Source organism: Lepidochelys kempii, chromosome 3 (genome assembly GCF_965140285.1).
Source record: "Lepidochelys kempii isolate rLepKem1 chromosome 3, rLepKem1.hap1, whole genome shotgun sequence".
Classification (NCBI taxonomy): domain Eukaryota; kingdom Metazoa; phylum Chordata; order Testudines; family Cheloniidae; genus Lepidochelys; species Lepidochelys kempii.
The window spans coordinates 48,349,699-48,371,381 of record NC_136382.1 but is presented as its reverse complement, the minus strand read 5'-3'; the positions used below and the strand labels follow the sequence as shown (position 1 = coordinate 48,371,381).

The window sequence follows — 21,683 nt, the reverse complement described above, 5'->3', positions numbered from 1 at the left end:
GGGTGGGGAATCAAATCAGTATCGTAGATGGCTGTATACTGATGCAAGAAGTATGGGGAATAAGCAGGAAGAACTCAAAATGCTAGTAAATAAACAACTATGACATAGTTGGCATCACAGAGACCTGGTGGGATAATACGCATGACTGGAATATTGGTATAGAAGGGTACAGCTTGCTCAGGAAGGACAGGCAGGGAAAAAGGGGAGGAGGTGTTGCCTTATATATTAAAAATGTATACACTTGGACTGAGATTGAGATGGAAATAGGAGACAGACTTGCTGAAAGTCTCCGGATAAAGATAAACGGGGTAAAAAACAAGGCTGATGTCATGGTAGGGGTCTACTACAGACCACCTAACCAGGTAGAGGAGGTGGATGAGGCTTTTTTTAAACAGCTAACAAATTCACCCAAAGCACAGGACTTAGAGGTGATGGGGAACTTCAACTACTCAGACATCTTTTGGGAAAATAACACTGCAGGGCACAGATTATCCAATAAGTTATTGGAATGTATTGGATACAATTTTTTATTTCAGAAGGTGGAGATAGCTACCAGGGGAGAGGCTGTTCTAGATTTGATTTTGACAAATAGGGAGGAACTGGTTGAGAATTTGAAAGTGGAAGGCAGCTTGGGTAAAAGTGATCATGAAATGATAGAACTCATGATTCTAAGGAATGGTAGGAGGGAGAACAGCACAATAAAGACAATGGATTTCAAGAAGGCAGACTTTCGCAAACTCAGGGAGCTGGTAGGTAAGATCCCATGAGACGCAAGTCTAAGGGGAAAAACAATAGAAGACAGAGGGCAGTTTTTCAGAGAGACATTATAAAGGGCACGAGAGGAAACAATCCCACTGCGTAGGAAAGATAGAAAGTATGGCAAGAGACCACCCTGGTTTAACCAGGAGATCTTCAATGATCTAAAAATCAAAAAAGAGTCCTACAAAAAGTGGAAACTAGGTCAAATTACAAAGGATGAATATAAACAAATAACACAAGTATGTAAGGACAAAATTAGAAAGGCCAAGGCACAAAATGAGATCAAACTAGCTAGATACATAATGGGTAACAAAAAAACATTCTACAAATACATTAGAAGCAGGAGGAAGACCAACGACAGGGTAGGCCCATTTCTCAATGAGGGGGAAAAGTAAAAACAGAAAATGTAGAAATGGCAGAGATGCCTAATGATTTCTTTGTTTCAGTTTTCACCAAGAAGGTTGGTGGTGGTTGGATGTCTAATGTAGTGAATGCCAGTGAAAATGAGATAGGATCAGAAGAGGCTAAAATAGGGAAAGAACGAGTTAAACATTACTTGGACAAATTAGAGGTCTTCAAGTCACCAGGGCCTGATGAAATGCATCCTAGAATACTCAAGGAGCTGACTGAGGAGATATCTGAGCCATTATCGATTATGTTTGAGAAGTCATGAAAGAAGGGAGAGATTCCAGAAGACTAGAAAAGGGCAAATATAGTGCCCATCTATAAAAAGGGAAATAAGGACAAGCCGGGGAATTACAGGCCAGTCAACTTCTGTACCTGGAAAAATAATGGAGCAAATAATTAAGCACTCAGTTTTCAAACATCTCGAAGATAATAAGGTGATACGTAACAGTCAGCATGGATTTGTCAAAAACAAATAGTGTCGTACCAATCTGATGGCTTTCTTTGACAAGGTAGCAAGTCTTGTGGATGGGGGCGGGGGAAGCGATAGACGTGGCATATCTTGATTTTAGTAAAGCTTTTTATACTGTCCCCCAATGACCTTCTCATAAACAAACTATGGAAATGCAACCTAGATGGAGCTCCTATAAGGTGGGTGCAAAACTGCTTGGAAAACCGTTCCCAGAGAGTAGTTATCAGTGGTTCACAGTCATGCTGGAAGGCCGTAACGAGTGGGATCCCTCAGGGATCAGTTCTGGGTCCGGTTCTGTTCAATATCTTCATCAATGATTTAGATAATGGCATAGAGAGTACACTTATAAAGTTTGTGGCTGATACCAAGCCGGGAGGGGTTGCAAGTGCTTTGAAGGAAAGGATTAAAATTCAGAATGATCTGGACAAACTGGAGAAATGGTCTGAAGTAAATAGGATGAAATTCAATAAGGACAAATGCAAAGTACTCCATTTAGGAAGAAACAACCAGGTGCACACATACAAAATGGGAACTGACTGCCTAGGAAGGAGTACTGCGGAAAGGGATCTGGGGGTCAGAGTGGACCACAAGTTAAATGAGTCAATAGTGTAACGCTGTTGCAAAAAAAGCGAACATCATTCTGGGATGAATTAGCAGGAGTGTTGCACACAAGACACGAGAAGTAATTCTTCCGCTCTACTCTGCTCTGATTAGGTCTCAGCTGGAATATTGTGTCCAGTTTTGGGTGCCACGTTTCAGGAAGGATGTGGACCAATTGGAGAGAGTCCACAGAAGAGGAACAAAAATGATTAAAGGTCTGGAAAACATGACCTATGAGGGAAGATTGAAAAAATTGGATTTGTTTAGTCTGGAAAAGAGAAGACTGAGAGGGGACATAAGTTTTCAAGGAGGAAGAAAAATTGTTTTTCTTAACCTCTGAGGATAGGACAAGATGAAATGGGCTTAAATTTCAGCAAGGGAGGTTTAGGTTGGACATTAGGAAAAGCTTCCTGACTATCAGGGTGGTTAAGCACCGGAATAAATTGCCTAGGGAGGTTATGGAATCTCCATCATTGGAGATTTTTAAGCACAGGTTAGACAAATACCTGTCAGGAATAGTCTAGATAACTAGTCCCGCCATGAGTAGATGACCTCTCGAGGTCCCTTTCAGTTCTATGATTCTATGAATTGTCACTGATGAAAGGTTCCTGATGTATGATCCTGTAGCCATAATATTTTACGTCTCCTGCAGGAAGGGAATGTCTGTATTTTTAAAAAATGGGAACTGATTGTTGTTTCAAGGAAAATTCCTTAGGAGCAAGTTGAACTCTAATAAGGCTCCAAGACAAAGACCACTCTTTATTAGATGCATATGGCTTACTTATTCCAAAATTGTCCTTTGTACACCTCTCCTCCAGAAGTCACGTGATTCAGATTACTGTTTGTATAGCAACAATAAGACAGTAAATATTGAAATCTATGCAGCTGTCATTATGCAATTGCATTACACTTTATGATAAAAATAATGCACCTCCTAACTACTATGCCCATAAACACATGCTCCACTCTTCTGTTATTGAGCTCAAGTGATTCGATGACATCTCCTTGAATTATAATGGGCTACCAGTGCCATTCAACAGAATTAAATGCTCTATAATTGTTACTGTTGGTGCTTGGTACCAGTGTCAGAGAAATTTTACAGTGGGGTTGTGATCAGAAAATGACTGAGGGGAAAAATACCTTGCTGCTGTAATTAGCTGTATCCTGCCCGTGTGTGTTTTGTGTCAGATCTGCTTTTTTATTGCTGTCATCATTGCAGACAAATACAGGTATGGAAGCGAAAGCTGCATTCTTTTCTATCTCAGGCATCAAATGCAATTGCCAGCTGCAATTCTGATTCCAGAGTTTTTATTGTTGGTTATGGATGGTGATAATGTGCAAAACAGAGCACAGCTTGATTTTTTTCAGGTGCCAAGTCAAGTCTGCAGGTCTGACTGAAAATAGCTTGTCTTCTGATAAATTTAGTAGATTTTTTGATATGGTGATTATAAATGAACAATTTACAAAATATTTTGGCCAGCTGACTACAATATAACCAATCACTGATAAATGAAAAAAGGATTTCTTGCAGTAGAGAAGATCCCCATTAAAAGTATTGCTTTGATTTTTGTCTTTAGGTTGCAGAACTGCTCCAGCGGATTTAGTTTTCATCTTAGATGGCTCCTACAGTGTTGGCCCAGAAAACTTTGAAATTATCAAAAGGTGGCTTGTCAATATTACAAGAAATTTTGACATAGGGCCAAAGTTTATTCAAGTTGGAGTAGTCCAGTACAGTGATTACCCTGTACTTGAAATCCCACTAGGAACTCATGATTCCACTGAAAATCTAATCGGAGAAATGGAATCCATACAATATTTAGGTGGAAATACGAGAACAGGAAGAGCGATTCAGTTTGCGATTGACCACCTTTTTGCTAAATCCTCAAGATTTCTAACTAAAATAGCTGTTGTTCTCACTGATGGCAAGTCCCAAGATGAAGTCAAAGATGCAGCGGCAGAAGCAAGGAAAAACAAAATCACTTTGTTTGCTATTGGTGTTGGCTCAGAAATTGAGGAGGATGAACTTAGAGCTATTGCCAACAAGCCCTCATCAACTTATGTATTTTACGTTGAAGATTATATTGCAATATCCAGAATAAGAGAAGTAATAAAGCAGAAACTCTGTGAAGGTAAGCCATAATATATCTTTGGAACATATAGTTGCAAAGTCTTGTGATATGTACTGCTGTGTGCATATTGCAGTATTTCATTGGTGTCCTTTTGGTAAACATATAGCTCAGCCACTAATGAATAATAACAAGTTTTGTTAGCTATTGTATGAGCTTCTCCTGATTTTGATGCAGTATTATTTTTTTTCCTAATAAAAAAGGAAACATTTTTGAGGCGTGATATGTTAATATGTTGTATATTTTCATCTCCATGTGTGTGATTTTTATATGAAAATCTTCCCTTTGCTTTACCAGAATTTGAAAACATAAATCACTCAAGGTCTTTGCATTAGTGCTGAAAATATTGAGGTTAATTTTAATGCGTGTTGAGTTAAACCTTCAGGGATTTAAAAAAAAAAAGTGTGAATACTAGTTCTGTATTTCCAGTTACATTTGGCTTAAGTCTGCAACACTGTTTATCACCTCTTCTTAACAAATGGGAAGAGAGGTTCACGTTTATAATAGGAGTGCTTCTACTAGCATGTGCTGAGAAGCCCAGAAGAGATTTAGAGGCTTTTGTTACAATTCCAGTGGATTTTGCCAAAACATTCTGCATAATTTTAAATAGCATTTTTTGTAGAAGAATTAGCCAAAAACAGCACTTTAAAGTGACTTTTAAAACTTGAAATGTTAGAAAAATAACTGCTCACTGATTTTTTTTTTTATAATAATGTTATGAAACACTTACAGTCCTCTAAAAAGTTAGCATAATGCTTCCAAAACCCATCACAGAGAAGGACTTTGTTTGTTACAATGAATATAGCATGCGTCAGCAGCATGTTTGTTGTGCTTGTCATACTATTAAGAGTTGATACAAGACATACTTCCGTGGTACAATGTTTCTGCATTTAGCAGGAGCAAAATTAAAAATATTTTCCTGTGTTTTTATCTAGAAGTATGGACTTCATTGAAAAAATGTGGTAATTGTTTATTGAGATACAAGTGTTAGTCTCTTGATACATGAATGAAAATTACAGTCATCCAATGTACTGTAGTTGATATACTGTAACTTAAATAGTGGGGGGGGAAGCCAATCTAAAAAACGACTGAAGTCTGTTTAAACATGTACATAATGTTTAAACAGACTTCAGTCGTTTTTTAGATTGGCTTCCCCCCCCACTATTTAAGTTACGGTATATCAACTACAGGGGAGAACTTTCCCAGAGTAAAGACCTGTAGATTATTTTCTTTACATAGAATTTGTCAAGGTAGACCCATAGTATGTCAACTCAGGTATCTTGATGGAGGATACCACTGCCTAAATCTGATTCTTTAGAAGAGGGTCAACCTTCCCAATGAACAAACTGGCCAGCTGTGCACTGGTGTATGTACAGGACTCCCTTCCTGAACCCTGTGTTAATCAATTACTGTCCTGAAGTATGTGATTTAGGTACCTGCTTTAGAAAATATATATGTTACTAATGGCCATGAAATTATCTAGCACCTTTTAAAAATCTAGTTGCTGTATTTCTCTCTTAATGGGGATTCATTTGATTGTGGGGAGAGGGAGTTCTGTGACATGAGCATTCATCAATAACACAGAAGCAATGAATGGGCAGCACTCAACAACATCAGACCTATTCAAGCTTTTATTTCCATGTCCTTGACCATGTGCAAATAAGTGTAAAAACATGATTAAATAGCACAAGACTACCAACTTCAATAAGTTGGTTTAAGTTTATTGTGTGAGCACACTTGTTAGAGAGTTTATTCCTTCGCTCTCCCACTTCCCTGGTCCTTCTCGCATGAACAGAGAGCAACAATACCCGAAGTCCGAAGGTGCAAACAATTCGATGTTTATTGGGGTGAACTTCCAGCAAGCTTAAATACAAGTTCCTTTTTCCTTATTTTCGAATCCCAACTTACTTCCTGTTTGCCCCTAATTTATATAGTAATATTCTTAGCTGTACCTTAACCAATCATTCTACTGAAATTTAACTAACCAATCCTAACATATTGTAACATGATTAGCTAACCAATTATATCCCACCACAATAATTAGATTACACCCAGCAAAATTAATTATACAGCAGACAAACAATCACAGAACCAGACAGAGATTATACAGACAAACAATAGCAAAGTGGGAACTATAATGACAAAGCAATACAGAAGTGAGGATTTCACATCCCAGCTATTGATAAGTGAGTTCTTGCCAGACAGAAAAGGAGTACTTGTGGCACCTTAGAGACTAACCAATTTATTTGAGCATGAGCTTTCGTGAGCTACAGCTCACTTCATCGGATGCATGCCGTGGAAACTGCAGCAGACTTTATATATACACAGAGAATATGAAAAAATACCTCCTCCCACCCCATTGTCCAGCTGGTAATAGCTTATCTAAAGTGATCATCAGGTGGGCCATTTCCAGCACAAATCCAGGTTTTCTCACCCTCCACCTCCCCACACAAATTCACTCTCCTGCTGGTGATAGCCCATCCAAAGTGACAACTCTTTACACAATGTGCATGATAATAAAGTTGGGCCATTTCCTGCACAAATCCAGGTTCTCTCACCCCCCTCCCAAAAACCACACACACAAACTCACTCTCCTGCTGGTAATAGCTCATCCAAAGTGACCATTCTCCCTACAATGTGCATAATTAAGGTGGGCCATTTCCAGCACAAATCCAGGTTTTCTCACATCCCCTCCACCCCCATACACACACAAACTCACTCTCCTGCTGGTAATAGCTCATCCAAACTGACCGGATGCTATCAAACTAAGTTTCCTTTTACATTTTCTAGGCACTTCCCTTTCTCTGGAGGTGATAGGAATACAATCCTGTCCTGATAGTGCCTGACAGCCCAATAGCACCTTATTTCAATGTGACTAGTTTAGAATGTGAGGATGTGACTGTTCGCTTCCCAGCTTATGGCTGCCTCTGCTGCTTAGCCAAAGGCCTTAGCCTAAGAACAGGGCCTCAGACTGTCACAGTAAGAGAAGGACCTTACACTGGCAGACAGAGGTATAAAAGAAAGAATCAAAATCACTAACTAGCCAAGTGATAAGAATACACCTAAATTCTTAAAGTACAGGCCTTTACAGACAGGCCTGAATATCTATATCCTAACAACACTCTGTTGCCAAATAGAAAGCCAAGGTTAGAAACTTGCTGTAGAACTTTCTCCCCATGCTGACAGAGGCCTTATGTTCCATGACTTGCAGGTGATGTGCTTGGTCTGGCAAGGGAGCGAGTAAGAAAACTTTTCTTTTGGGACTCATTGTCCAGTTCATGGCTTGCCCTCCTGTCTGGAGAGAGAGTGAGAAATTGTTTCACAGGGCACTAGCAACCTGGGCAAAACTGATAGCCCCAGGGTAAATGATACAGTTTTCTGCATTTGAATGTCTGAGATTTTACCAGCCTTAATATAATAAAGGAAGGATTCTTTCTCTTCACTTTTAGATGCAATCTTTGCATGTCAGTAGTGTATTAAAAAAACAATAGTCAATGCAGTGATTTAGCGGTACGTGAAGAGAGATTATGAAGGAGAGAGGGATCAATTATTTGCATTAACTAATGAGACTGAACAACAAGTAGTCTGAGGCTGCAGCAAGGCAAAATTAGGTTAAGTATAAGGAAAAGTGACATAATGAAGCAAGCCGTCAAGGGAGGCTGTGGAATTGCCATCACGGGCAATATTCAGCGTTGAGTCCAGTTCTGCTCCCAATGAAGCCAATCGCAAAACTACTACTGCCTTCAGGGAGAGCAGGATCATCTATTGTGGATGGTGTTGGTATTATGAAAACAATCCTGCCTCCGTGGCATAAAGGTCCGTCTTAACCCACATAATTCTTTTATATCTTTTTAATGCATGAAATATGTATATGGGAATCTCAGGGTCAGGTTTTAATCTTGGTTACTTCAGCATAAACTCAGAAAGAAAAGGAGTACTTGTGGCACCTTAGAGACTAACCAATTTATTTGAGCATGAGCTTTCGTGAGCTACAGCTCACTTCATCAGATGTTTACCGTGGAAACTGCAGCAGACTTTATATACACACAGAAATCATGAAACAATACCTCCTCCCACCCCACTGTCCTGCTGGTAATAGCTTATCTAAAGTGATCAACAGGTGGGCCATTTCCAGCACAAATCCAGGTTTTCTCACCCTCCACCCCCCCACACAAATTCACTCTCCTGCTGGTGCTAGCCCATCCAAAGTGACAACTCTTTACATAATCAAGTCGGGCTATTTCCTGCATAGATCAAGGTTTTCTCACATCCCCCCCACCCCCATACACACACAAACTCACTCTCCTGCTGGTAATAGCTCATCTAAACTGACCATTCTCCAGGTTTAAATCCAAGTTAAACCAGAACATCTGGGGGGGGGGGGTAGGAAAAAACAAGAGGAAACAGGCTACCTTGCATAATGACTTAGCCACTCCCAGTCTCTATTTAAGCCTAAATTAATAGTATCCAATTTGCAAATGAATTCCAATTCAGCAGTTTCTCGCTGGAGTCTGGATTTGAAGTTTTTTTGTTTTAAGATAGCGACCTTCATGTCTGTGATTGCGTGACCAGAGAGATTGAAGTGTTCTCCGACTGGTTTATGAATGTTATAATTCTTGACATCTGATTTGTGTCCATTTATTCTTTTACGTAGAGACTGTCCAGTTTGACCAATGTACATGGCAGAGGGGCATTGCTGGCACATGATGGCATAGATCACATTGGTGGATGTGCAGGTGAACGAGCCTCTGATAGTGTGGCTGATGTTATTAGGCCCTGTGATGGTGTCCCCTGAATAGATATGTGGGCACAATTGGCAACGGGCTTTGTTGCAAGGATAAGTTCCTGGGTTAGTGGTTCTGTTGTGTGGTATGTGGTTGTTGGTGAGTATTTGCTTCAGGTTGCGGGGCTGTCTGTAGGCAAGGACTGGCCTGTCTCCCAAGACTTGTGAGAGTGTTGGGTCATCCTTTAGGATAGGTTGTAGATCCTTAATAATGCGTTGGAGGGGTTTTAGTTGGGGGCTGAAGGTGACGGCTAGTGGCATTCTGTTATTTTCTTTGTTAGGCCTGTCCTGTAGTAGGTAACTTCTGGGAACTCTTCTGGCTCTATCAATCTGTTTCTTTACTTCTGCAGGTGGGTATTGTAGTTGTAAGAAAGCTTGACAGAGATCTTGTAGGTGTTTGTCTCTGTCTGAGGGGTTGGAGCAAATGCGGTTGTATCGCAGAGCTTGGCTGTAGACGATGGATCGTGTGGTGTGGTCAGGGTGAAAGCTGGAGGCATGCAGGTCAACTTTGGTGTAACTGAGTTTAGAAACTGACTCAGTGATTTTGCTGCATGTGCATGTTTTTTAATCCAGTCAAAAAGACCAGCTGAAGCAATAATTTATCAATGTTCTTATTTAACATCAGAAGTATGTTGACTCAACCTTGCTCCCGTGTTTTGATATGAATAAGAACACCAACTATGTTTGTGCTGTGTAAATAATTGTTCTGGGATCTTCCAGACCCTGGATATTTTATTTTCCAGAGTGTAAGTAGTGCATGATTTCAGTAATTCTTGGCTTTCAGAAAGAGATGGAGGATGGAATAGCCATTGACTAGATGGCTATTTCATAATGTCTTATTGAATGTTGGGGGAATCCAGTTATGGCTGGCCTCTGAGGGGGCAGGCAGGGGTGCACAAGGGGGAAAAGGTTTCTTACTCACATGTTCAAGAGAGGAAGAAGATGTAAGGGCTAGCCATGGTCTAGACCTCTGTGCTGATTATTCTCTGGCATCAAAACTTGAGCTCTCCCTTTTAGCACCTGGCCCTAACCCACGGCTGGTCCAGATGGAGATCTGAGACCCTTTTTTGGAATGTATTTCTAACCTCTTTCTTGACTATGAACTGATATTTTCCTATTGAACAGTGGAAAATTTGAATAGTGAAAATGTATGTACAATAAATAGTTTAAGCATATATTATAACAAGGAAAATTGTCTGTTTTTAATAAGATAATATATATCAATGAAAAGAAATGTTGGCTTCAGCACATAATTCAATTGTTTTTTACCATTTTAGGTCCATTGCCCAGTATTGTTTTTGTTTAAAAACAAACAAACACAAAAAAAGGTAACATTCAGCCAACTTTAAGTTCAACAGAAAACATATCACACCATATCTGTACAATGAAAAGAGCTTTAAAGCAGACTTGTTGGATCATAGTTGATATTGAGTGCAAAGAAGTCAAAATGCAATTGTTGTAACTCAAAATAGTTATAACTTTACCCCTCTCCTATTTCACTCTGATTTAAGGTTGATTAATTGGAATTAATCCAACTCTAAGGCACTAAACACCCAAACTCGTGTTACTCTTTGGTACCATTTGTAAGGCTTTTAAAAATTAATTCCCATGCCTTTGTTATCAGTCAAAAGTAAATATGCTCTTTACTTACATAAGTCCTTTACATCTCAAAAAATTCTTCACACTAGCATTACATTTTATGCATTTAGTTGTGAATTGCTAAAGTAAATGAAGGAGTGCTTTAGAAAAGAAAGCTTCAGAAGTAAGTGCGTATTGGAGCTACTTTTTTGACTCTCTGTATTAATAATGAAGAGTGGAGGATTTTCTGCACATCTAATTGTTTGCTTTTCTGTTACAGCATGTGGAGAATGTTTTGTTTTTTTTAAATACGTAACAGCTTTTTTTAATGCTGTATTATTAAAAAGGGTTTGATTACAAATAATGGAAAATGGTGCTAGTTAATCCATGACTCTTCCCCTCCGTGCCCCATCATCTCTGTTTGTAAAGTCTAAAGGATTGTTCACAGAAAGCTTGTCTGCACAGTGAATTAGTGCACGGCAAGCCAGAGTGTAAATCTACAGTGCACCAGGTTGCTGGGCACTAACTCGCTTTGTGGACACTTACACAGTGCAGGGAAAGTCTTGAGTGCTGCTTAGTGTGGTGCAATATGGTAGCAGTGTTCATATGGCAGGTTAGTGTTTAGCAAGCTGGTGCACTGTAGATTCACATGGTGGTTTGTTGTGCACTAACTTGCTGTGTAGACAAGCCCAGAATGAGCAGAAAGTTGATCACATCAGAGATCCTCATGTTGTTTTTCACGGTTAAGCATCATAGGAATAAAATAATGAAGATATTGGGATTCCTCCATGTAGCCCGATATTTTAGTACCTGTCATCAAAGATGAGTGGTGATCTCTCCTCACCATCCCTGTTGTGAGCAAATGACTCCATGTACATTAGGGGGGCAGGCTCCCTCAGTCCCCACATTCAGAAGGAGCCACAAGACTCTTTGGCCTAATGGGCATCTTTCTTCTGTCTATGTCCTGTACCAGAACCATCATCCAGGGATAAATCCTTCTCTCTTCACGGTTTATTTCTATAACACACACACACACACACACACAAACTACTGTCAATAGACAATTAGGGGATCTCATTCTCATGAATCCGATCATTGAGAAGGGACCAGTCTCAGCCAGCTATGCCCTGGCTAAACTGGCAAGAGCTGCACATCTACCCTCTTGAAATAGGAAGCTGCTTCTGTAGCTGGATATCTAGGGTGCCCGTGTGTATCTGATTAATGGCTGTGATAATCTATCCCTCATAAAAAGCTTTACAGAAATGGAGATATAATAATGTTTTACATATCTGTACTGCCTTTCATCTGAGGAGCTCAAACTGTATTAGTGACAGTGAGTATGTCTACATGGCAGCTGGAAGCAAGGTTCCAGGCCAGGATAGACAGGCTGGTGCTAGCAGGGCTCGAGCTAGTTTGGTAAAAATAGCAATGTGGTTGGTGCGGCTCCAGTGGAGACCCGGGCTAGCCACCTGAACCCAAATCCAGGGGGTCAGATGGGCTTGAGAACCCAAGCTGCCACCTAAGCCACAATATTCACACTGCTATTTTTCTCATGCTAGCTTGAGCCCTGCTAGCACAAGTCTGTCTACCTGGGCTGGTAGTCTCACTCACAATTGCGATGTGGACATACCCCATGTTCCTGCTGCAATATCCATCAAGTCCCCAGGAGAACAAGCTGTGCACATCAGCTATTTCCACCCACAAACTCAGAGATCCAAAAGTTCAGAGCTGTGTGGAGGGGATTTGGAGGACACCTGGCAAAGAGGGGAACATGTGACAGGTTCTGCTTCCAGGTCCTTGTATTTTGAGGCTTTTCTACTCCAGTTTTCATTCATTCATCTCTTCTGAATCCTGTAGCATGGAGAAATATTTGACCCAAAGACTTTCAATATTTCTTCCATCTTGTCTTGTTTTGGTATTCAAACAAAGAAGTTGAGAACTTTAGACTAAAATCTTTCACAGTTTATCAAACAGATGCAGTATCAAATAGCAGTTTGTGTTTTCAGAATTGATTGCTGTCAACTATTCTGTCTATTGCTTTATAGAATCTGTTTGTCCAACAAGAATTCCAGTGGCAGCTCGAGATGAAAAAGGATTTGATATCCTTCTAGGATTAGGTGTGAAGAAAAAGGTTAAAAAGAGAATTCCGATTCCATCTTCTAATGCAAAAGCTTATGAAATAACATCAAACGTTGACTTGTCAGAATTTACAAGGTACTTCATTGTAAAAAGTTATCCAGTTTGGGATAAAAATGTGGTTTATTAGAAGTGTATGGGATTTGTTTCAGACTATCCCATTTAGAATGTGTGTTTTTTTTTCTTTCCTCCCCAGGAGTGTGTTTCCGGAAGGTCTTCCTCCATCATATGTGTTTGTCTCCACTCAGAGGTTTAAGGTCAGAAAGACATGGGATTTGTGGAGGATTCTAAGCCTGGATGGGAGGCCGCAAATAACAGTTACTGTAAATGGGGAAGATAAAACATTATCATTTACTACAACAAGCTTAGTAAATGGAACTCAGGTTGTCACTTTCACTGCACCTCGTGTAAAGGTAATGAGTACATTGATCCTGTATTGGAATATTCATGGAAGTACAGGTTTATTTCCTTGAGTTTTTACCTTTAAGATATACTAGCTCACTCTTGAATTTGTAAATATTTTAAAATCGCTGGATGACACCTCATACTACATGCTGGTGTAAGTTGAAAAAATTATTTGGTATTTATTACAAAGATAGCATCTCTGTCACTTAGTAAATGTGTTTTAATAAAAATCTAGTTTTAGAGATGGATTTCGCCACTGTATATGTAGAGCAATGGTTTTCAACCTTTTTTCATTTGCGGGCCCCTAAAAAATTTCAAATGGAGGTGCAGGCCTCTTTGGAAATCTTAGACATAATCTGCAGACCTCCAGGGATCCTCAGACCACAGGTTGAAAACCACGGTTCTATGGTAACAGTAACCTTTTGTGGACCCCTCAGACATTGTTCGTAGACCCACAGGAGTCCATGGACCACAAGTTCAAAATCCCTGCGGTAGAGGTTTCAAATTCATTAATTATTTTCCATTTATTTATTTACTTTTTTATTAAAATAATTGTTTTCTAGTAGATTGGTAAGAAACTTGTGAATGTCAGTGCAACCTGGTTTATCCAATTCTGTGTCCAGTGAAAATGCCCTCATCTGGTTGTTTTTTTTTTTATTTGAATAATAGACAATCTACACTAAATTTATTAGAACGCTTGTTTATCCAAGGACCTTAGAGTCCCAGAAACATTTTAGATAAACAAAGTTGTACTTTACTGGTACCTAAAACATTGGATTGGATATGAATGCTCATAAGAATAAATATGAAATAGTCTCTGGAGATCTTCTCAGACTCTCCAGAGAGAGTAACCGTTTCTGTGATCCCACGTGGCAAAATCAAGTTTAATTTTTGACCATCATTTGAAACGATATACTCATTCCATTTCTTAGAAGACCAATAGCATGTGATAAGGAACACCATGTAAACAAAGGTGCCAACTGGAGTCTTAGATCATATTACTTTTAATATTGAAGAACCTTCCCACTGTAGAAGTGGGGAAGAGAGCATTGCCATGCCAGAATTGTAACAGTTGTGTAGGTCAATCTAACATTTTTTTTCTTTTACAATTAAATTTGCTTAAAAATGTTGTGTGTTCTTTGGATATTTTTTCTGATCATTTTTAAAAGCCACAAGTGAAAAGCAATTCTGAGTTTTGAAAAATAGTCATTTATTGTCTTTACATTTGTGTTTTCTGCTTAGTATCCTCAAGCTGAACAGTAGTAGTACTTATATAGTGCTTTACATATTCAAACTCTGGCAGAGCGGTTGTTTTGTGAATGCCAGTGATGCCTAAATGTTGGATTTAGGTACCTAAATTTGCAGTCAAGCACCTAAGTCCCTTTGGGAATCTAGCCCTTAGGGTACTAAATCCAATTGTATTGTAATGAGATTTAGGGTCCTAAGTGAATGAAAATGGGATTTAAGCTCTTTTGACAATTTTATCCACGGTCTTTATCACCTTGGGTAGCTCACTGCTGAACAGGATTCCTCTATAAATTTTTACAAATGTGGCTTTCTCTCTAGATATATATCCAGCATAGTGGTCTATGGGAAAGTGACTTAAAAAAAAAAAAGATTTTAAATGGCTTAGCAGAATCTTGATTGTAAAATAAAGGTGATCTTGTGACATTCTGATTTTTTTCTATATATGTATGTCTTTACATTTTTTTTCCCTCTGACGGAGCCATGACTTTTGCAGTATTTTGCTATCACAAACAACCAGCCTTATTAATGGATAAAAACAAGTGGATAAATAGTTGGGATCAAATTTCATAATTCTTTAAATTTAGGAAATTTATATTTTAAAGTCTCTTATTTTCTCCATTTTCTTAGACCTTGTTTGACGAAGGCTGGCATCAAATTCGTCTCTTGGTAACAGAAGCACATGTAACTTTGTATATAGATGATCAAGAAACTGAAATGAAGCCATTGCATCCTGTTCTAGGTATCTACATCAGTGGACTAACCCAAATAGGAAAGTACCCTGGGAAAGAGGAAACTGTACAGGTGAGTCTAGAATATTGTCAGATGTAACAGTTTGCTACTATACCAGTTCAGTAGTACTGTAATCGTTAATCTTTTACCTTGGATTTCCATTGCAGCCTTCTATTTCCATGAGGTTATACTTTCTAATATAATTTCTTCTGGGCTGACATTTGAGATAAAAGTTTTAGCTAGTAATTAAAGAGATACAGAAACATTAAAAAAACAGTCACACTTTAGTCTGAATTTCTTTTTCACCACAGCTGTTGCAAGTAATATCTAAGATTGTGGTAAGTGAAAGAGATTAGGGGAAAATAATTTTCTCTTTCTTCAGGTTGTTTAATTTTCATGTTTGACAATATATGTATACAGTCAGTTTTCCTTCTGTACTGGCAGTTGTCCCTGATGTTTATACATATATTTCACACAGTAACAATGTAGAGAAAATCATTCTTGCCATAATGGCATCCTTGAGTACTCAAGAAGAATTATGTTATAGTAAAATGAACAGTTTGTTGAAGCTATGTTTTGGCAATAAACTTTATTTAAACGACTGGACTCTAAGGGAAGGGGAAGAATCTTTTTTGATGCAGCAATAAAACAAATGAAGTAACAGAGATGAAAGTTCTGTATTGCTATTCATACAGCAGCATATAGTGCTTCTCTTTCTCTTCATCATGGAGGGCTCTGAAATGCTTATTCTGTAATTAAGGTGTTCCCAAATGTAGTGCTACTGAAACTTATTCCACTGGTATTCCACTTTGAGTCAGGACATCCAGGTGACTGGCTGTGGCATAAGCCGGAGCAGGCAGAGGCTGGAGCAGGCAGCTGGTAGTATAGTATCTTCGATGAGGTAGTGATGTTGAGCAGAGTAGAACATTAGGAGGCTATACACCTGCTTTAGGATCACCTGGTTAGACTCTTGCTTGTGGATTGGGTGGTCCCTTAAGACTCACAGGGAATTACCTCAGATGACTCATGAGGCTCAGAACACCCTTCACAGTACCCCCTGGAAAAAGATGCCTGCCAGGCATCCTTTGACCTGATTTATCACAGTGTGACTGATGGAATTCTCAAAGTAGGAGGTGTGTGTGTATGTTGTTGGTCGGCTTCCACCAACAATAAACCACCCCATAACTCTCCCAATCAACAAGATACATGAGCTTCCCCTGGCAAACTTTGGATCTACTTCACCAGGTACTCCTCATGTTCCTGGACAATGATGGGTGGAGGTGGTAGCTGAACTCATCTGGGAAAGGAGTTGTCGATATGGTCTTTCAGAAGGGGTCATGGGACACTGGGTATGTTTTTCATCATCCTGGGCAGTTGGAGTTTGACGGCTACAGGACTTGATCTGCTGGATGACCCAAAATTAGCCAAAGTATCAGTAATCTAACTTTTGTGAAGGTTGGGGTGAGCCAATGTGCTATGTGAAGAGCCATTCTTTATCTCCAACTATGATATGAGGGGTTCCCTTGTTTGTAATCCCTTATGGCCAATTCTAGGTGGGCTTTCAACTCCTTGATGCATGTGTTGAACTAGATTGAAGGCTCTGGGTGTATGGGAGACTTTGTGGCGTGGGTGGAACTAGCAGTGGAAACCTTGTTGGCATAAAAATCATGGTGGTGGCCCAGAAATGTGAAATTAACTGCAGTCCTCGATCAGATGTAATGTTAGATGGTAGACCAGGGAGTTTGAATACATGATTGAAAAACTGTTGGGCTATGACCTCCAGAGTGGAAATATGAATGCCTGGCATGAAATGGGACATTTTTGTAAGTAGGTCGACAAAAACTAGCACAGTTGTGTGGCCCTGGTAATTGGGAAGGTAAATGGTAAAGTCGACGGAGATGGACAGCCATGATTGAGATGGAATTGGCAGTGGAATCAAAGTGCCCAGGGGTTTGGTGCAGGGAGTCTTCAATCAAGTGCACGTCACAGGAGTTTATGTAGGACTACATGAAAAAATGGCCATCTGAAATTTCAAGAGCCTCAACGTTTCCCGGGGGGCTGAAATGGCCAACCGGAGTGAATCATACCATAGCCAGAGTATTGTTAGATGTGGCTGACTGTTTGAGGTATAAATCCGGTATTTTAATAAGAGGATCTCTTTTTCAACTGAGAATATCAAGTCAGAAGCTAGATCCATACCAGTTGCCATAATTTTCACTGCAAATAGATCGAGGAGTAGGAGGGACTTCATGAGAGACAGCAAGTTGTTCATGGTGACATTGGCAAAATGGCAGGTTTACCATTGTTGGCATCAGGTCAATAGGTTACAGTGTAATTGAACCTGGAAAAAAGGGACTGACAGATATGGTGTTGATTGAGAGATTTACAGTCACAGGTACTCTGATACTTGTGATCCATATATACCTGGACTGAGAAAGGTACACCTTCCAGGTGATGGTGCCATTCTTTAAAAGTGGCCTTGATGGCCACCAGTTCTTTGTCATAGATTTCGTAGTTTTGCTCCACAGGCATCAGTTTACGGGGATAAAATGCACAAGGATGAAGAACTCCCTGAGGCCTATGCTGCTGTATTGAAACTGTTCCGGTCACATAATTGGAAGCAACTTCTTTGACAACAAAGGCTTTTGCCAGGTCTGGATATAGCAAGATGGATGCTGATCCTAATGAAATACAATTGTAACTTATGTTAAAAAGGCAACTGTAGACCTATATGACTATGGCTTATTCACCAAAAAACACTTTAATATGCTGGCCCCACATAAGCTAATGGTAATGGGCTTTGTAAATGCTGACTGCTGTTGGAAATGTAAGTCCCTTAATGCTAAATTAGCTCACATGTTTTGGAAGTGTCCCCGTATTAAGAATTTCTGGTATGAGGTGGGTCAAATGACCAGTTGGATACGGGATGCTAAATTGGATCTCTGCCCCATAAATTTCATTCTTGGATGTATTTCTGAAAATTACCTGGTAACAATATGCAGCTTTGGTCACTAAAAAATTAATTCTACAAAAATGAAAAAGTCAATTCCCACCAAATATTGATGCCTGGCTCAATGATATGGTTGACCTTGCAGCTAACGAACGACTGGCATTCCATAGAAAGGGAAAGCATGAAAAATTCAAAGCAATATGACTGACTTTTCAGACATCTATGATTAATGTAGTTATGTCGCTTCGCTTCTCTTCGCTTCCCTTCCATTTATCCTAACCCTACTTACTTACTTTATATATTTTGATGAATCTGGTATTTTGGTGTATTGTATTTGGAAAAAATTAATAGGAAATTATAAATAAAAGATAGGTGCTGATGTAAGTGCTTCCTTTAACCAATCAAAGGGGGACTGGGCTTCTGGTATCCAAGCAAATATAGTATTCTTCCGGAGCAGCTGGGCAATTGGGGTCACCACCTTCGAACACCCTCTGATGAACTGCCATTAAAAGTTGGAAGACTCCAGGAAACTCTGGACATCATGGACGTTCTTTGGGCTGCCCATTCTATGACTGTGGGCAATCTTCAGGGGTCCAGCTGGGGGAAATGACATAGCCAAAGAAGTTGACAAAAAGTCTATCAGATTTATACTTCTCGGGTTTCCCGAACAGGCCATTTGCTCAGACATTCTTGTGCACAAGGTGGATGTGTTGGTCATGAAGGACTTGATTTTCTGAGAAGCAGAGGATGTCATCCAGATAGATCACCATGAACTGGTCTAAAATATTCCTAAAAATGTCATTGGCAAAGTGCTCGAATATGGCTGGGTCACTGGAGAGACCGAAACGGATAACTAGATAGTCAAAATTTCCATGACGTGCAAAACACAGTTTTCCATTTGTTGCCCTATTGTCCTGATGCAGTCTAGATTGTACGTGTCAAGAATATTGAGCCTGATAAATACCTTGGCAGCACAAACCCCTTTCAACAGCCTGTTGATCCAGGGCTAGGGGTAATTAATCTTTATTGTGCATTGAACAAAATCACTATGATCTACACAGAAACACAAGGAGCCATCCTTCTTAAAGAACAAAATCAGGGTCCCAGTGGGAGACGTGGATGGAGAAATGAAATTTTTTTGGAAGATTCTCATCAATGTGTTCTCGTAAGGCCTTGAATTCGGATTTTGATACAGAATAAATCCATCTGAATAGAATTCTGGTGCCTGGCTGGAGGTTGATGGGGCAGTTGTATGGTCTATGTGGGAGTAAGATGTCAACATTTCTTTTATCAAATACATCAGCAACATTTTGGTACTGTTGTCTCCTTGAATCTGCTGAACACAGAAGGTAGTGGACTTTTCCATTCCTCCTCTTGTTTTCTGGGCATCTGACTTGGCTAGATGGAGTTGGTGGCAATAGCTTTCCTAGAATTGTATCTCTTCCATCTTCCAAGAGATGTTTGGATCATGCACTGAGAGCCAAGAAATGCTGAGCATAATCAGGAAGTGTGGCAAGGTGATTATATTAAATTGCAGAGTTTTCTGATGGTCTTGGATTTTTGACTTGAAGGGGCACAGTTTCATGCTACCATCAAACTTCACTTGGTTTGGTGTGAGCGTCTTCTGCACTGGAGGTTGAGCCCGTCATCCGTAAAATTACTAGAAGCTCTGGAATCCATGAGCACAAGCTGAGTGCAGCTCACTTCAGGTCTAATCAGGATTAAGAGGTGGAGGAAGACTTGCCTTGTGGAGGGTGACAGTTTATGGCTGCCAAGATACATGATGGCAGAAGGAGGGGGCTTTTGTGGAGGACTCAATTTCTTGGTTACATCCAGCCACAACCTCTCTAGCAGGGCTGGACGTGGTTGTTTCCCAGGTTTCCCAAGGGCCTAGATTTAAGGGGGTACTCAGTAACTAAGTCCACCATAAAATAGGGAAAGGCTGTTCTATCACCAATACTCTTTTTCCTGATCCATGAGATGCCTTTGCCTCACATCAATCTGCATATGCTCCTGTTATGGAATAATGCTTGGGGTTGGCTGGAATGGAGCAGGTCTAGGCTGGAGTTGTGACTATGTCCTCTTCTTTTTCTGGCATCGCTTAGACAGATGACTGTCGATCCAGATGCATGATTCAATATGAGTTCAGAATTGTGGGGGGTTCGACCTGGGCCAATTAATCTTTTACATTGTCATTCAGACTCTGGTGGAAATGGGAGATCTGGGCTGACCCTCTTCATGCTGTGTTGGCAACCAGATGCTGAAAGTGAGCAGCATATGCTGAGAGGCTGATGGCCTTGTCTGAAAAACTGCAAGGCGGATTCAGTAGTGCGATTTAGATTGTTGATAGTTACCTAAAAGCCGTGGATGAACTCATCAAAATTAGTCAGCATTGGGCCCATCTGCTCCAGAAGCAGTGATTCTCAATCTAGGGTTTCACCAGTCAATGAATGGTTGATAAATCCAACTTTGGTCTGGTCATCAGGATACATTGTGGGACACATCCAGAACAAAAGGTGGCACTGGTTAAGAAAACCGTGGAATGTCTGGCGATTCCCATCAAATCTTTCTGGCAGTGGAACCTTTGGGCCGTGTTTCAGAAGGACCATAACTGGTAGTACTGGAGATACTGGGATTTGTGAGCAGAGAGAGGCATTCTCCAGTTGCAGCTCGGCAAGTTGATCCTGAAGATGGTGGACCAACCCTGCCAGGCAACCAGCCATGGCTTGAGCAGCAGCAGGGGCAGGCTGTCAGCACTGCTGGGAGTATCCCCAAAAGCTGGTGTGACAGGGTCAGGCCAGATGGCTACAGGAGAGTGATAGAAGGTAGAATACATTAGCCCCAGATTAAGCTGGTTCCTTTTCCCTGGGTAAGGGATAGCTCAGTGGTTTGAGCATTGGTCTGCTAAACCCAGGGTTGAGTTCAATCCTTGAGGGGTCCATTTAGGGATCTGGGGCAAAAATTGGGGATTGGTCCTGCTTTGAGCAGGGGGTTGGACTAGATGACCTCTTGAGGTCCCTTCCAACCCTGATATTCTATGATTCTACAATGATAACAGGGGCAGTTTCAGAATAATCAGGAACTAGCTGGAATCAATTAAGACAGGTAGGCTATTTAGGACACCTGGAGCCAATTAAGAAGCTACTAGAATCAATTAAGACCGGCTGGCTAATCATGGCACCTGGTTTAAAAAGGACCTCACTTCAGTTAGTGAGGGGCATGCAGGGAGTGGGAAGTGAGAGGACGTGCTGCTGGAGGACTGAGGAGTACAAACACTATCTGGCATAAGGAGGAAGGTCCTGTGGTGAGGATGAAGAAGATGCTGGGGGAGACCATGGGGAAGTAGCCCAGGGAGTCGTAGCTCTCACATAGCTGTTACAGTAGATGTTGTGGACAGCTGCTGTCCACAGGGCCTTGGATTGGAATCTGAAGTAGAGGTTGGCCTGGGTTTCCCCCCCCCCCCTCCTTCCTCCCCCAGACTCCCTGTCTGAC

General features: G+C 40.4%; 1 protein-coding gene across 1 annotated transcript in view; it reads left to right on the top strand.

Moving 5' to 3' along the window:
* COL21A1 (collagen type XXI alpha 1 chain) overlaps nucleotides 1-21,683 on the top strand; it is a 193,969-nt gene that overhangs the window by 53,668 nt on the left and 118,618 nt on the right. Inside the window, exons 3-6 of the mRNA XM_073336269.2 lie at nucleotides 3,814-4,365; nucleotides 12,769-12,937; nucleotides 13,056-13,272; nucleotides 15,140-15,313. Coding sequence (XP_073192370.2) covers nucleotides 3,814-4,365; nucleotides 12,769-12,937; nucleotides 13,056-13,272; nucleotides 15,140-15,313 — 1,112 coding nt within the window. The remainder of the gene's footprint in view (nucleotides 1-3,813; nucleotides 4,366-12,768; nucleotides 12,938-13,055; nucleotides 13,273-15,139; nucleotides 15,314-21,683) is intronic.